This window comes from Emydura macquarii, unplaced genomic scaffold, assembly GCF_026122565.2.
Source record: "Emydura macquarii macquarii isolate MOO-44397 ecotype Brisbane River unplaced genomic scaffold, CSIRO-AGI_Emac_v2 contig_2699, whole genome shotgun sequence".
NCBI classification, from domain to species: Eukaryota; Metazoa; Chordata; order Testudines; family Chelidae; genus Emydura; species Emydura macquarii.
In genome coordinates this window covers 4,946,264-4,962,025 of record NW_027132836.1, presented here as the reverse complement: position 1 = coordinate 4,962,025, position 15,762 = coordinate 4,946,264, and the positions used below count along the sequence as shown (strand labels likewise).

The window sequence follows — 15,762 nt, the reverse complement described above, 5'->3', positions numbered from 1 at the left end:
CCCCACTCTCATCCGGAGTTGAAAGTACAATAAAAACAAAGCAGGACTCAGCCCACCAGGGGTAGCCTGGGGATGCTGGGAAGCAGACACATCCTTGTGCACCACAGATGCAAGGCCTTTACCAGCTCCCTCTGCAAGGGCCCGCACGCAGGGATCTGCTCCCTAGAAGTGACCTCTGACATCTCTCACTGAGGGCTCTGCCCACCCAAGTACTCGACACACAATTTCGGGGAAGCAGACAGGTCCCATCAGCTCTAGATCACAGCCACTACATTAGAGGCAACAGCAACAATCGCTCACTTCCCCCCTCCCCCAGCAAGGCTATACCTAATGAAGGGCGGCAGGAGAACAAGCACGGACAGTGTGCCTTGGCCAACATACAAGAGAAGAGACGGTGGAAGGAAGGGGGAAATAAACTCACAGCCTGTGGATGCTTTCTGGACCCAGCCCTTTACTGGGGCAGAGGCATTACTATCTGTTCTGGGAATCAATGTCCCACCCCCGCCCCATGAGACGTTCGCTCCCCCTGCAGCCAGTTAATCAGGGACCTTTTCCTAGAAACCCAGCCTGGATCAGGGTTAGTGGGCAGAGGCATTACTGTCTGGACTCTAATACCGAGGGGAAAGAAGTGGCGGGTCAAACAGGGAAAACAAAGAAAGCGCTTCTCGCAGCCTGCACTGCCGCGCAGGCTCTTCTTCTGGCTTCTCCCATGGCGCCCTGCTGCACCCTCCATCTCCTTCCCATGACGACATCAGAGCTACACTGACAAATGCCGTGTTGCCTCAGCCCCCAAAAGAATCACTCTGCACAGGTCAATATTGTCCCTTCCGCTGCTCTTAATCCCACCCAGCCCCGTGCCCAACGAGGTCGCTCACGGCCTCTGAAGCACTCTGGAGGGGTACAGATACAGCACTGAGCGCTGACTGACACTCAGGGAGGCGCTGGTTAGAAAGCTGAGGACTGTTCACCTCTGCTTAGATGGATGTCCAGGCTGCAGAGGTCCACTTCCCCCACCTTCTCCTTCGGCGGGGCCTCCTGCAAAATTCCCCTGCAAGCAGAGCAAATAAACTTCCCTTAGAAACCAAGCCCCAGCCATAGGGAGGCAGCAGTCTGCACTAAGCCCTGACCTGAGAATTATCTTCACGGCCACTTGGTACTGCGCCAAGGGCAACTGTCCCGGAGCAGCGGTGCCGCCGGGTGGCCGCTCGAGGTACTGCAGAGGGCATGTCCTGGAGCAGAGGTGCCGCCGGGTGGCCGCTTGAGGTACTGCAGAGGGTGTGTCCCGGAGCAGCGGTGCCGCCGGGTGGCCACTCGAGGTACTGCACATGCATATCCTTTGATACCCATTTACAGGAGGGTTTGCAGCCAGAGAACCACTCCCATCAAATCACCAATACACAGAATTAAGGTTAAACCAATTATTTATTGAGGTTATCTTTCCTACTGGGGACAAGTGTAAGGCAATTGGAACAAGATAATGAGAGAAACTGGGGGAGAGGGTATACTGGGGAATACATTGTGAACCCCTGACTGGGTTCACCTAAAATACCTAAAAAACCAACATACAGATACATCGCTAAAGCTACACTAGGTAGAGCACAGGGCACCACATTCTGAAAACAAAGGTAAAAGAAGACTAAAACTACCTTCCTGCATCACAGCTTGCTGCACCTGTAGACACAGATTAGAGACAGCAGCAGCTTTCAGTCCTTCCACCTCTCCCACCATAGATCTTCACTGAGAGCTAAAGACACCTATGTCTCAATCACCACAGGACATGTGCAGGTGAAAATGTCTATGAAGGGACGCTGTAGAAGATCAGGCAAGGAGAGAGAATGTGTTGGCCAACAGTAAATAGTAATAGTAATGAACAGTAATAGTAAAGGAAGGACAGACTCAGCCCATGAATCACCTTCCTGGTTCCAGGCCTCTGTGGAAGACAGAAATCTGTGAACTGTTCACCACTGATTAGATGGATGTCCAAGATGTGCAGGTCCACTTCTTCCATCTTCTCCGAGGGCTGGAGCTCCTGGATGATTCCTCTGCAAGCACAGCAGATAACCCAAATAAAAGCCATCACTGCCCAAAGCTCGGTTGGTGCATGAGATCCTGCCCTCCCTTCTTTCTGCTCCAATCTACTCTAGAAGAGCTCCCACTCAATGAACAGAGAGACCAAAACTGATGATCACCCCACCAGCACCAGCGCACTTAGTATGATGCCCTGCAACCCCATGTTCACCCTTGCAGTATAATTGTGTATTGTTTTATGTAAAGTATGTCATATAAGATGTCTTTGGTATGTTCATGAGGTACTGATCATTATTGTTATAGTAATATGTTTGTTACAATTCCATATGCATGGTTATAAGGCTTCACTATGTATATTCCCAAAGATGTGTCCTCATGGCTTGAAACATGTCCAGGCAAAACTCTCCAGGAGCAGAGGGTCAGTTCACACCTAATCGAGTCTTGTATAGAACAAACCCAGCTCTGCCTTCCAGGAACTAAGGACTGGCCTGGGCATCAATGGAGGATCAGTTGGACTCCTGAGTGATTCATCTCCCTTCCCTTAGTCAGCTTGGAACGCTGAGGAAGTAATGCTCACTGAGTCCATGGATGAGTCCATGTCAGGACATAGTTTGTCACCTGCTCTGCCTTTCTTTCTTCCACCTCCATCTACAAACATCACCAAGCAACTGAAATGCTGACCAAAGGGGAGAGCCTGGATGAAGGGAAGCCAGCCAACCTGTGGTGAAAATGACCTGAGTTTGTAAGGTTGCTGAAAGTGTTACGCTTAGCTTAGAATGCATTTTGCTTTTATTTCTTTTGACCAAATCTGACTCATTGTGCTTTGACTTATAATCACTTAAAATCCTTGTGTAATTAATAAATGTATTTGTTTGCACTACCTAAAGCAGTGCATTTGGATGGAAGTGTGTTAGAGACTTCACTGGCTATAACAAGGTTGGTGCATATCAATTTCTTTGTTAAATTGCTGAATTTATATTAGCTTACATTGTTCAGTGGGCATAAATGAACATTGTAAGACGGAGACTCCTAGGATTGCATCTGGGACTCGGGTATTTGCTACTGTCATTCTGTTGTAGCATCCAAAGAGTGACTGGCTAGGAGCACACACTCACTAAGTTTGGAGCTGCTTACATGCTGGAGGTTATGCGTGAACAGCCCAGGAGTGGGGATTCTTACAGCAGAGCAGAGTAAGATGGGCTACGGGAGTGGGGGATTGAGGTGATGCAGCAATTCACCAGTTCAGATTGTACCAGGGGAACGTCACACCCAAGTACCCAGCATGATTATTGTTCCCTCCTATGTGCTGCAGGTTCCCCAGACCAAACCTGCAGGGATGCAGGCCCAGCACACCTGCTCCTCTCCTGTGAAGGGGGACGGTACCAGGAGAGGCAAGGAAACAGCAAGAGTATGTTGGCCAGCATATTAGAGAGAAGTAGTTAAGGAAAGACAGACTCAGCCCCTGCATTCACCTTTCTGGTTCCAGGCCTCTGCTCAGGAGGACATGCTCCTCACTGCCTTGGAAATCAGCTGCTCCCAAAGTCAGGAAATTCTCACCCTGCAAACAGAACGAGCAGGAAACCTTTTATTAGAAACCAAACCCCAGCTAAAGGGAAGCAGCAGTCTCTACTAAGCCCTTACCAGACATTTATCTTAGCATTGAGGGCATGTCTGAAAAGAAGCCAAACACAAGACCAACCCACACCCTGAACAAACATGGCTGATTTCCGGTTCCACACAGCCAAAATGGCGGGTTTGAACATCCGGTTCCAGTTCCCTGACAAAAAAATGACAGATTTTGAAGGGTTTGAACTTCTGGTTCCAGGTGGTGAGCACAAAAACACACAAAAAACAAGATGCAAGGTGGGGAGAAGAAACTCAGGGGATTAAAAAAAACCACATATATCTGCATGGGTCTTGCTTTTGTAGTAACCCTGCTTAGCGGCCACTCAAGCTAACGCACAGAGTACATCTGCCCTGCAGCACCAGTGACTCTGGGTGGCCAGTCAGGGTAATGTGTAGAGCAGTGTTTCTCAATGACTGGTCCATGGACCAGTCCCTGAGATTTCCCTGACACAGTATAGGAAGCCTGAGATCTCCCTGACACAGTGTAGGAAGCTGGTCCCTGGTATCAAAAAGATTGAAAAACATTGGCATAGAGTGCATCAGTCCTGGAGCAGCAGTGTCTCCGGGTGGCTAGTCGAGGTAATCCACAGAGTTCATGTGCCCTGGAGCAGCAGTGACACTGGATGGCTGGTTGTGATAATGTTCAAACTGCATCTGTCCTAGAGCAGCAGTGACAGTTGCCAGTTGTGGTAATGCATCAGCCCCCCAAAGAGGCACTCTGCACAGGAGACTATTTTCTCTTCCCCTGGTCTTAATCCCACAAAAATCCATGCCCAACAAGGAGGCTTACGGTCTCTGAAGCTGCTTCCTCCAATCAGGCTCTTGCAGTCAGCTGCCATGCTGCACAGAGCAGCATCTCAGCTGGAAGTGGCTGGTCCCTCCCCCACCTTCTGCTCCTGGGAGCAGCTGATTGGCAACCAGCCCAGCGAGTGCTGAGCACCCACTATTTTGTTTCTGTGGGTTTTTGGCCCATGCACCAATTGAGCTTTGGGTAGTGATGGCTCTTGCTTGGATTATTTGTTGTGCTTGCAAAGGAATCGTCGAGGAGTTCCAGCCCTCAGAGAATGTGGAAGAAGTGGACCTGTGCACCCTGGACATCCATCTAATCCACAGGTTCTGAAACCGGGGGTTGCCAGGTTACTATGGGGAGTGTCACAAGCTGTCAGCCTAGGCCGGGAAGAGCAGGAGAACTGCAGCAATTTGGTAACGTGACCTTGGCCGGCGTCCTTCAGAGCCAGTCCTGCTCTGCCTCTGTAGTAAAGGGGCTGTTTGCTGGGTTCCACATATGCTGCCAAGTGCCTCCAAAGGCCTGTCACTTGGGAAGTTAGCATGGATGATCATGGTAGGGGGTGGCTTGGGATATCATTAGAACTCTGTTGGACTGCCTGTACTCAGCATGCACTGCTCCATCTGCTCCTTTCCTTCCCTCTGCCTTTCTCTTCTGTGTAATGATACACAGCTCCCTGTCACAGGCTGGCTAGGCCTTCACGGCAAGCCAGGCTCAGCCTTGCTTGTGACTGAGCAACTCAGTGATAATTGGTAGCCACAGCTGAACACGGTAGGGTGACAATAATCTTGACAGAACAAGGAGCAACGGTCTCAAGTTGCAGTGGGGGAGGTCTAGGTTGGACATTAGGAAATCACTGGGAGGGTGGTGAAGCACTGGAATGGGTTACCTAGGGAGGTGGTGGAATCTCCATTTTTAGAGGTTTTTAAACTGCGGCTTGACAAAACCCTCGCTGGGATTATTTAGCTGAGGATAGTCCTGCTTTGAGCAGAGAGTTGGACTAGATGACCTCTTGAGGTCCCTTCCAACTCTATGATTCTATGACTGACTCTCGGTGCAGGAAATCAGGACAGGCTACTTAAATAGAGCTGGGAATTTTATCAGGGAGAGAAGACCCAGGAGAGGGGAGTCTGGGGAGTTCCCTGAGAAGAAACTGAGTGAAGGCAGGGCTGTCTTTTAGGAAGGAACTCAGAAGGAGCAAGATAGGTTTCTGTAGGACAGTGTTTCTCAACCTTTTCGATACCAGAGACCAGCTTGCTGCCTTCTTAAACTGTGTCAGGGAAATTCCAGGGGCTGGTAAGGGGGCTGCCATAGACCAGTTGTTGAGATACACTGCTGTAGGGGAATCAGTGCAGCATATGATTTCTAATGCTAATCCCAAAATTTAGCCCATTGATCCCAGTCACTCCAGGGGATGGCAATTCCTCCTCAACGCCGGGAACACCAGAGCACCACCACCCCAACCCAGGGACACAGCACCTACTACAATCTCCCAGGAGATGGCAGTTCCCCCTACTAGGTGTCCCCAGACTCCTCCATGGGAACCCTAACCCTAACCCACTACTAGCGCCACTGTTTGCTGACCTCCGTATGGTGGTGCAGCCAGCCCAAATAGATAGGTCACAGAGTTCAGGCCGTCTCCATGTTCCCACTGATCCTCCAACAATGGCGATTTAGCCCAGACTGGGGCACGACACCACTCACGCCTCAGGACCTTCCTTCCTTCAACTGCCACCCAAGGCCTCTGACCTTCTTCTAATGGCGGTCGTGCAGCACGGTACTCTCCCTATCCCCGACCGTCCCATTATGGCGGCTCATGCAGAACGTTACCCTACCTGTTCCCCGCACGACCTTCTTTCAATGGCTGCTCAGTGCTCGCGGGCTTTTCAGCGTAGTCTGGACCTTGCGTTTATGGGAGAAATTTCTTTACAAATGGGAAGCATCTTCTCTGCGCCAACGACAAGCGTTGTCTGACCCCGTGCGACCTGCGGCAACGGCCGTGCACCCTGCGCAGGAACATGACGTCACGGATGGGCGGCCGTTTCCCAGTAGTGGCTCAGTTCGCGTCGTCACGTCTGGTAGGTGAGGTCAGCACAGGGGCCGCCATTTTGGGTGGTGGGGCTGGGAACGGAACGGGGGTCTTGGGTGATTGTGACCCGCAGGGGGAGTTAGTGCGGTCCCTCCCCAGGGTAGCGGGCGGCCCTCATGGCCGGGCAGTTCGACTCCGAGGACCGGGCAAGCTGGTATTGGGGACGGCTGAGCAGGGCCGAGGCGGTGTCGCTACTGCAGGGGCAGCGCCACGGGACCTTCCTGGTGAGGGACTCGGGAACCATCCCCGGTGACTTCGTGCTGTCGGTGTCCGAGAGCTCCCGGGTCTCGCACTACATAGTGAACAGCCTGGGGCCGCCGGGAGGCCGAAGAGCTGGCGGCGAGGGCCCCGGGGCCCCGGGTGAGTGCGCGGAGCCGGCCGGGCTAGGGAGAGGGACTGCTTTGATTGGATGACGCGGGGGGGGGGGGGGTTGTTGCTGCACCCTGGCCTTGTATCCGAGTTTGTTTTGCGCGGAAAGGTGCGGCCTCAGTGTCTCCCGAAACAGCGGGCACCTACCAGCCAGAGCCAGGTTGCCCCCGCGCGCCCCGCCCACTCCAGACTGGCGCTCAGTCTCCTGAGGCCCGACTGTGCCGTTCGTGTTTGTCTTTTGGTTCCGCACTGGGACCCACTAATTTTGGGGTCTTTCATTACTAGGGAGTGGCTCCAAGACTCCCATACACCGCCTCCTGACCTGTAGTGTTCCTAACTTTAAAATCGGGTAGGACGTTATTTGGAGGAATAAAATAGTGCATCTCTCTGGACGTTGGCGTCTGGACTTCTATCCTGAAGTCATTATAGCTCAGATTTCCCATCACTATGTGTAAATCAGATATGGAAAAGTAAACTTCCACCACCTATTCGGAGGAAATTGAAACTTTATTGCCATTTTACATTTTTAATTTGCATGAAATACTTGAAAATAATTGGCATATTAGAGATTTAGAGGATTTTGAAAAATGACATTTAAAGTTCCTCATTTTAAGTAGATACTCTTGAATGAGGGAGAAGCTGAGATTTCCATTGTTTCATTTCAAACCTCAAATAACTGAGTCTGAAAGTAAAATGATATGTTAATTGGGTAATTTAAGTGCTCCCACTCTTTAAATAAATGAGTAATTTTTCTTAAGTGAGATGTTAAAAGTTATGCTAAGCAAAAATAGCCTTATTTTGTCCTTTCGTACTTGGAAAATAAGCAGACACATTAATTCTAGAATGGTTTAAAATCTGAGATATGAAAATACAAATGTCAAAACGAGGTCAAACATCTAGAATCAAAGGACATTGATCATACTTACAGAATGAAAGACTATCCTGGAAAACAGTGTCTCTGAATTTAGGGGGTCATGATGAATATGAGTTCCCAATGCAGTGCTATTGCTAAGAGGGATCCTTAGGTATATAAATGGAAATATTGAGCCAGAAGATATTATGATATCTATATTACCACACACCATAATACCATATCTGTGAAACCATTATCAGAATGTGTCCAGTTCTTGTGGCCACATGCCAAAAAGGATGTGGAAAAATTAGAAACAGTCAAGAGATTAGGGTATTTTGAAGCCTGGAAACCCTGAAAATCCAGCAAGAGATTTAAGAAGCACTATTTATTTATTTTTAAGAAAGAGAAGGTTAAGAGGTAAATTGAACCTGGTGTAGAAGTACCAGCAGGGTAATTATTCTGGAATAAAGTCCCATTCTTTAGAGCAGAGTGCTCACATAGGGGTGTTACATCAGCATAGCTCTAGTGGAATGTTTCCCTGTATGGACACGTCCCAAGGGAAAACAAGCGCTAGCAGCTGGAAATTAAATCTAATCAAATTCAACTGAAAATAAAGTGCAATTTTTTTTTTTTTTTTTTTTGGATGGGGGGGTGGTAGCTAACCTAGGGAATAATTTAACAAAGGATATGATGAATTCTCCATCACTTGATAGTTTTCAGTCAAAATTGGAGGTTGTCTTTTTAAAAGAGATGCCCTACTTCAAATACAGCGTTTTGGGCTGGATGCAGGAATGAATGAGTGAAATATTAGGGATGGTGTTATGCAGGACAGAATATGTTATCATAATAGTCCATTCTGGTCTCAACCCTTTGAGTTTATGAATTTTCTGCACTGCTGCCTTTAAAATGACACCAGAATGGGCATGGCAGATGTGCCAGCCTTTTTGCTGGGTATTTTTTGTTTTGTAGTATGCAGGATGCTTGAATTATAGGAACATAATAATTCTCACGCTGGGTCAAACTCATGGTCCATCTAATCCAACATCTGTTCTCTGACAGAGACAGTACCAAATGTTTCAGAGGAAAGTGCAAGAAACTGCATAATATAAAAATAATCTGCTCCCTAAGAAAAATATTGCTAACTCCCTAATAGTTAGAGAATAACTTTTAAAGTTTCCTCTCTTCAGTATTTACTATTATAACACTGAATATTCTTGATATCGATATAAATGTCCAATCTGTCTGTTAGAATCTTGCTAAATTCTTGGTCTCAATGCCATTCTGTAGCAATAAGTTCCACAGTTGCATTATGCATTTTATGAAAAAGTATGTAACTTCATCAGTTTTGAATTTGCAATCAATTAATTCTACTAAATGTCTCATTGTTACATTAACTGCACAGTTTCACTTTTAGTTAAATAAGTGTGGTAGAGGTGATCTAAGAAGTAGACAGCTGACAAAGAGGGGTGGAGGATTCAGAAAAGTTATCTCATTTTACTGCACAGACTTCCATATTTAAGTAAATATCAACAAGTCATCACACTTGCTTAAAATGACCAGGATAAAATACTGTGAAGTTAGCACAGTAAAGTTAGCCTTCACAGTGCTTTATCCTACCATTTTTAGTAAATGTGATGACTTGTTATTTATTACTCCTACCTTGCACAGAAAATTTAGTCATACCTGAGCTAACTCTAATCTATGTCTACATGTACTGCAGTCAGATCTCTGATTGTAGTATCTCTGACTGTAGTGTTAGACATACCCTAAGTCTCCCCTGAATATTTCTTTGTAAGTGTAATAGTTCTGATGTCACAATAGTTGTACATCCAGTTTAAATTTTTTCAGCATACATTACATGCTTGGATGTCTTCTTAAAAAATGAAGACAATATTTTATATCAATAGATCCAAATCTCTCTATACCACATTGTTTTGGATGCCTCACCTCCAGACCTATCTAAAACTGAAAAGGCTTGGAAAAGGAAAACCTGAGCAGTTGGAGGCACTAGGATCAGAAGAGTCATGTGTTGAGATCGAGTGAATGGTATAGCAAAAACGAGTAAAGAACTAAATTACTTGTTCTGGCCTTTAATATGAGAACGAGGGACACGTTCTATGAAATTGAAAAGGATCACCAAGAAATACTTTTTTCCTATCTCCTTAGCTTGCAATGTCACATTTCAAAGGCAATTGAATAAACCCTATATCGGGCCTGTTCATTTGTGCATTTATGTTAGCAGGGGAGAAGAGATACTATGCCCTAAAGATTTGATTTACCCTTGTAGTTCCAGCTTGCAAAGCTATAAGTATTTACTAGTGGACATATAATTATCCAGTGATTATCTGGGTGCCCTCTTGAAGCATTCCATTTTCTTTTCATTTGTTGTTAACATACTGTCCCTTAATTTAATCAGATGTGTATCCTTGTTTTATACGTGAGTAGGATTGCATTAGTTTGCTCTGCTCATGTTCCTGGCACCAGTAAGGAAGTACTGTGGAAAGTAATAGAGAAGCAGTACATGGGAGAGTAGAAGGAAGCAAAATATACACAGATGATTTGACTGCAATGTATATTCTTGTTGAACACTCTGATTCTAGGCAGGTGGGGGTTACAAGTGCTGCAGGAGGGAAGAAGTGTCTTGCATCACTCTCAGTTATTCCTTCTGGATGATAGCAGGGTAGCCGTTGGAACATAAAGGGAACTGCAAACAGCCTTCTTTGCCTCAGGCAAGGTCACTAGAATGAGGAGGCCTTTTCTGAATGGGACAGGAAACAAAATTTAAAAATTGGGATCCCAAAAGGACTTTCCTTTCCTTTGCAAAAAAGAAATGCATATCAATGTAGCTGAAGGGACTGGAGCAAAGGGACAAAGATTCTAGTAGAAATGTACTGACTAGGAGCTTCAGGAAATACAGAGATAAGGTACATGCCTGCACAACCTTAACTCTGTCTCCCTGCACCTGGCAAGAACCACTGGGAATTAGCTGCATGCACTCCAGCTGCATTTACTGTGGTAGTTATAGCTGTATTGAGTAGTGGAGAGATTAGTTGGAGCAGCTTGGCAGAGCTGCGATTGTGATATAAGGCAATATGGGGGGTGTACCAACCTCTGTATGTGTAAGCAAAGGAAAGAGGTGCATGAGAAAGTCAGTGTGCCTCATTTCAGTGCTTCATTAAGTAGATTGTGTCAGCAGTGAGGCAAGGAGTAATCTTGTCATGGGGATTGTCAGCAATTAGGTGGGAAATGAGTGTAGCCTGTGTTAGATGGCATTGTGGTCCTCCCAGATCCTGACTTCCCCCTGTGGAGCAGGGAGGGGGGCTTAGACCCCATAAAGGGGCTGGAACCCCCAGATCCCAGTACACACATGGGAGGGCAGGGAGATCAGCTCAGACACCCCCAGAGAGACACCCCCAGTTCCTGGCACAAACACAGAACTGACTTGGCAAGCTGGTCAATTAATGTCAATTGACCAGCTATTTGACCATCATCAAATATTGTCAAATAGTCTGGAAAGAGTGCCCTGATGTATGCAGAGGCCAACAGTTTTGATTGCATCATGGTACCATTCTTTCATTATTGAAAGCTTAATTTCATTGTGTTTTGTATTTTTTGGAGTTAAAATAAATCATATAGTAATTTCTTGGTTGTAATTAGAAATAAATATCTTTCTAAGGCTGTGTCTATTGGAGACCGTGAAGTCTTACACTCTTTTGTTACTGTTCTAATAAATTAGTACTTTAAATATTGACCGTTATTTGACCAGTCAATTATTTTTGGACCGGTGATATGACCAACCCTAGCATGGGGGGCAGGGAGAGGGGCTTGGACCCTCCACCCCAGGAGGGCAATGACTCTGCAGACCACACATGAGGGGGGAGAATGTGGGGTGGCCATGTGCCCTTTCCATTCACCCTGCCCCCCATTTCCATGTCACCTTTTCCACTCCCTGGTTTAAACCCCCAACTCCTTTCCCACGTCTACCACCCCTCCCTGTTTGTTTATCCCCCTCCCCTCACTGCCGCCTTGGATCTCAGTTCCTTATTCTCCACATTCTTATGCCCCCAAATCCTCTGTGCAGCATGCATTTATATATGTGTTTATTTTCTTTTTAAAAATTATAGCAGAGCACCAACTCCACTGTACTTAAGATTAAGACCATCTTTAAAGTCTTCTAAAATCCACATACTTACTCAGATTGCCTTGAAAATTTGTATGTCTTGTGGGAGCATGGAGTTTGGTCAGAGAACCAAATTTGGGGCCATTTGAAAAAGGGGTTCCTGAGATACAGCCTCCAGGAAAACAACAGCTCTTACTAAAGACATGTTTAGGCAGTGAGTTTTTGCGCATAGATAAAGCTTAACCCAGAGTCTCAAACACTTGGAAGTTACCCCAACAGAGTACATGCCATCCACTAGCACTTTGGGAAAAATCAAATTACATTATTAGCCAAAGAGTAGCTCTTCAATGAGGAGCATCAACATTTGAAGTGCGTGGCATTGCACCAAACAGATTCCACTGAGCATTTGTGGGCAGAGGCTCCAAAAAGTTTTTTTAGCCTTGAAAGTTTCATAGCAATTGGATAGCTTGAGGATGATAAGCATTAGTATTTTGACAGATCCACCCAGCCACTGTCAGTTGGAGTCTCACTTCAGGCAGACATCTAGAAAACCTCGGAAGGCATATTGCTAAAATCTCTCTCTTGGCAGGAGAGGGAGGGGTATTTTTGGTGACTGAAATGAAATGAAAAAAATATATATATATATTATTTTTAATTATACATGCAGATGGTTACTGGCAGGGAAGGGGCATTTTAGAAATTGGAGGACTGTGGGAATAGGAGTGAAAGGGGTTTGGGACAGCATAGAGGGGACATGGATTATGGGGATGAGTGGTATGGGAGATGAGATAGTTTGGGGGGGATCACATGAGAAGGAGAGAGAGGGACACCGAGGAAGGAGCATATGGGATGAGTTGCAGGGAGATTGGGGGAGAATAGGGGCAGGGGCTCTGTCAGCCCCATCTCTGTGTGCATGCGAATGTGCCAAGAATTGAGGAGGGAGGCATATTGAGCTCCTCCTTGTAACTTTGTGTGTATGTGTGCCAGGAGCTGGGGACCTGCTGCCCCTTGGAGCAGGGGCAGGGTGGGCGGGCTGATCCTCTCTCCCTGCCCCCTCCCGGAATCTGGAGGTCCTTGCCCTTCTGGGGATGCCTGAGCCCATCTTCCTGCTCCCCAAGTGATCCAGGATCTGGGGAAGTACTGTCCTTCTGAATGCAGAGCTAAGAACAGGTATCAGCTAAGTTAATAGACTCATAGACTTTAAGGTCAGAAGGGACCAGTATGATCATCTAGTCCAGTGGTTCCCAACCAGTGGCCGGGGTCTTTCAAAGTGGCCCGCCACTCCTCTCCCGCTGGCCGCAGAATGGAGCCTCTGCTTAAGGACCCAGACAGAGCACATGGGGCTACAGGGCACACGTGGTTTCCCTGCTGCAGCCAGGGGGATGGGAGATCAGCAAGGTAGCCTCCTTGCTGAACACTTTCTGTCTGGCTGCAGTGGGTGGGGAGCTGCTGGCGGAGCAGCCAGGACCCACCATGCTTGAGGAGGGACAGGACTCTAAAAATCAGTCCCTTCCAGTTTGGCCTGCAGTTAACAGGCCACCCACCGTGACTTAGTTGCCAGGCCATGTGCTTCAGTTTGTAGTGACAGTCACTCACCTACACTAGTGCTTTGTCTGTGAGTGTGTGATATACGCTGAATAATTTGTAGGTGTAAAATAGTGAATGTAAAAATGAGCACAGCAGCATCAAAATGTTTACTTTAAATATGTAGTGATTTGTAGTCCTTAAAAAATGTATTGACATATACACCATTATGAATTGATAGGATGGTGGTCCTTCAGGGTTGTAAAAATTATATTTGTGACCCTCGAGCCAAAAAGGTTGGGAACCTCTGATCTAGTCTGACCTCCTGCACAATGCAGGCCACAGAACCTCACCCACCCACTTCTGTAATAAAACCCTAACCAATGACTGAGTTATTGAGGTCCTCAAATCATGGTTTCAAGACTTCAAGATACAGAGAATCCACCAGCAAGTGACCCGTGCTCCATGCTACAAGGAAAGTGAAAAACCCCCAGGGCCTCTGCCAATCTGCCCTGGGGGAAAATTCTTTCCCGACCCCAAATATGGCGATCAGCTAAACCCTGAGCATGTGGGCAAAACTCACCAGCCAGACACCCAAGAAAGAATTCTTTGTAGTAACTCAGAACCCACCACATCAAATGTCTCAACACAGGCCATTGGCATATTTACCGCTAGTAGTCAGTAATCATTTAATTGCCAAATTAGGCTGTCCCATAGGTTTTTTGCCCCCACTGCTCCCTTGGAAGGCTATTCCAGAACTTCCCTCCTCTGATGGTTAGAAATCTTTGTCTAATTTCAAGTCTAAACTTCCTGATGGGCAATTTATATCCATTTGTCCTTGTGTCCATATTGGCGCTGATCTTAAAGAATTCCTCTCCCTTCCTGGTATTTCTCTCTCTGATGTATTTATAGACAGCAATCGTATCTCCCCTCAACCTTCTTTTGGTTAGGCTAAACAAGCCAAGCTCTTTGAGTCTCCTCTCATAAGGCAGGTTTTCCATTCTGTGGATCATCCTAGTAGCTCTTCTCTGCACCTGTTCCAGTTTGAATTCATCTTTCTTAAACATGGGGGACTAGAACTGCACACAATAGTCTAGATGAGGTCTCACCACAGCCTTGTATAATAGTACTAATACCTCCCTATCTCTACTGGAAATACCTCATCTGATGCATCCTAAGACTGCATTAGCTTTTTTCACGGCCACATCACATTGGTGGCTCATAGTCATCCTGTGATCAACCAATACACCCAGGTCCTTCTCCTCCCTCCTCTGTCACTTCCAACTGATGTGTCCCCAGCTTATAGCAAAAATTCTTATTAGTCCCTAAATGCATGACCTTGTACTTTACACTATTAAATTTCATCCTATTTTTATTACTCCAGTTTACAAGGTCATCCAGATCTTCTTGTGTGATATCCCGATCCTTCTCTGCATTGGCAATATCTCCCAGTTTGTTGTCATCCGCAATCTTTATTAGCTCATTCCCACTTTTTGTGCCAGGGTCAGTAATAAAAAGGTTAAATAAGATTGGTCCTAAAACCAATCCCTGAGGAGCTCCAATAGTAACCTGCCTCCAGCCTGACAGTTCACCTTTCAATATGATCCGTTGTAGTCTCCCCTTTAACCAGTTCTTTATCCACCTTTCAATTTTCATATTAATCCCTATCTTTTCAAATTTAACTAATAATTCCCCTGTGGAACTGTATCAAATGCCTTATTGAAATCTAGGTAAATTAGATCCACTGCATTCCCTTTGTCTAAAAAATCTGTTATCTTCTCAAAAAAGGAGATCAGATTGGTCTGGCACAACCTTCCTTTTGTAAAGCCATGTTGTATTTTGTTCCAATTACCGTTAACTTTGATGTACTTAACGACTTTCTCTTTCAAAATTTTTTCCAAGACTTTGCATACTACTGAAGTCAAACTAACAGGCCTGTAGTTACCTGGATCATTTTTTTTTCCCTTTCTAAAAAATAGGAACTATGTTAGCAATTCTCCAGTCATGCGATACAACCCCTGTGTTTACAGATTCATTAAAAATCCTTGATAATGGCTTTGCAATTTCATGTGCTAGTTCCTTTAATATTCTTGGATAGAGATAATCTGGGCCCCCTGATTTAGTCCCATTAAGCTGTTCGAGTTTGGCTTCTACCTCAGATGTGGTAATTTCTACCTCCATATCCTCATTCCCATTAGCCACCCTGCCACTATGTCTAAGGTCTTCATTAGCCTTAAAAACTAAGGCAAAGTATTTGTTTAGATATTGGGCCATGCCTAGATTATCCAAACCTCTTCCCCATCCTCAGTGCTTAGCGGTCCTTCTTTCTTTGTTTTTTTTCCTATTTATATGGCCATAGAACCTTT

General features: G+C 46.1%; 1 protein-coding gene and 1 long non-coding RNA gene across 4 annotated transcripts in view; one reads left to right on the top strand and one right to left on the bottom strand.

Annotated features, from left to right (window-relative positions):
• Positions 1-1,413: 1,413 nt before the first annotated feature.
• On the bottom strand, positions 1,414-6,558 carry LOC137164946 (uncharacterized). Its single transcript, XR_010923245.1, has 3 exons — positions 6,277-6,558; positions 3,501-3,586; positions 1,414-2,042 (listed from the first exon to the last, which is right to left on the bottom strand). It is a non-coding gene; the product is annotated as an uncharacterized lncRNA (long non-coding RNA).
• CRK (CRK proto-oncogene, adaptor protein) overlaps positions 6,530-15,762 on the top strand; it is a 37,828-nt gene continuing 28,595 nt past the window's right edge. For all 3 annotated transcript variants that reach the window (XR_010923244.1, XM_067566023.1, XM_067566024.1), the window contains exon 1: positions 6,530-6,890. Coding sequence is in view for 2 of the 3 variants with exons in the window: in XM_067566023.1 (XP_067422124.1) it covers positions 6,647-6,890 (244 nt within the window). In the remaining variant the exon portion in view is untranslated. The remainder of the gene's footprint in view (positions 6,891-15,762) is intronic.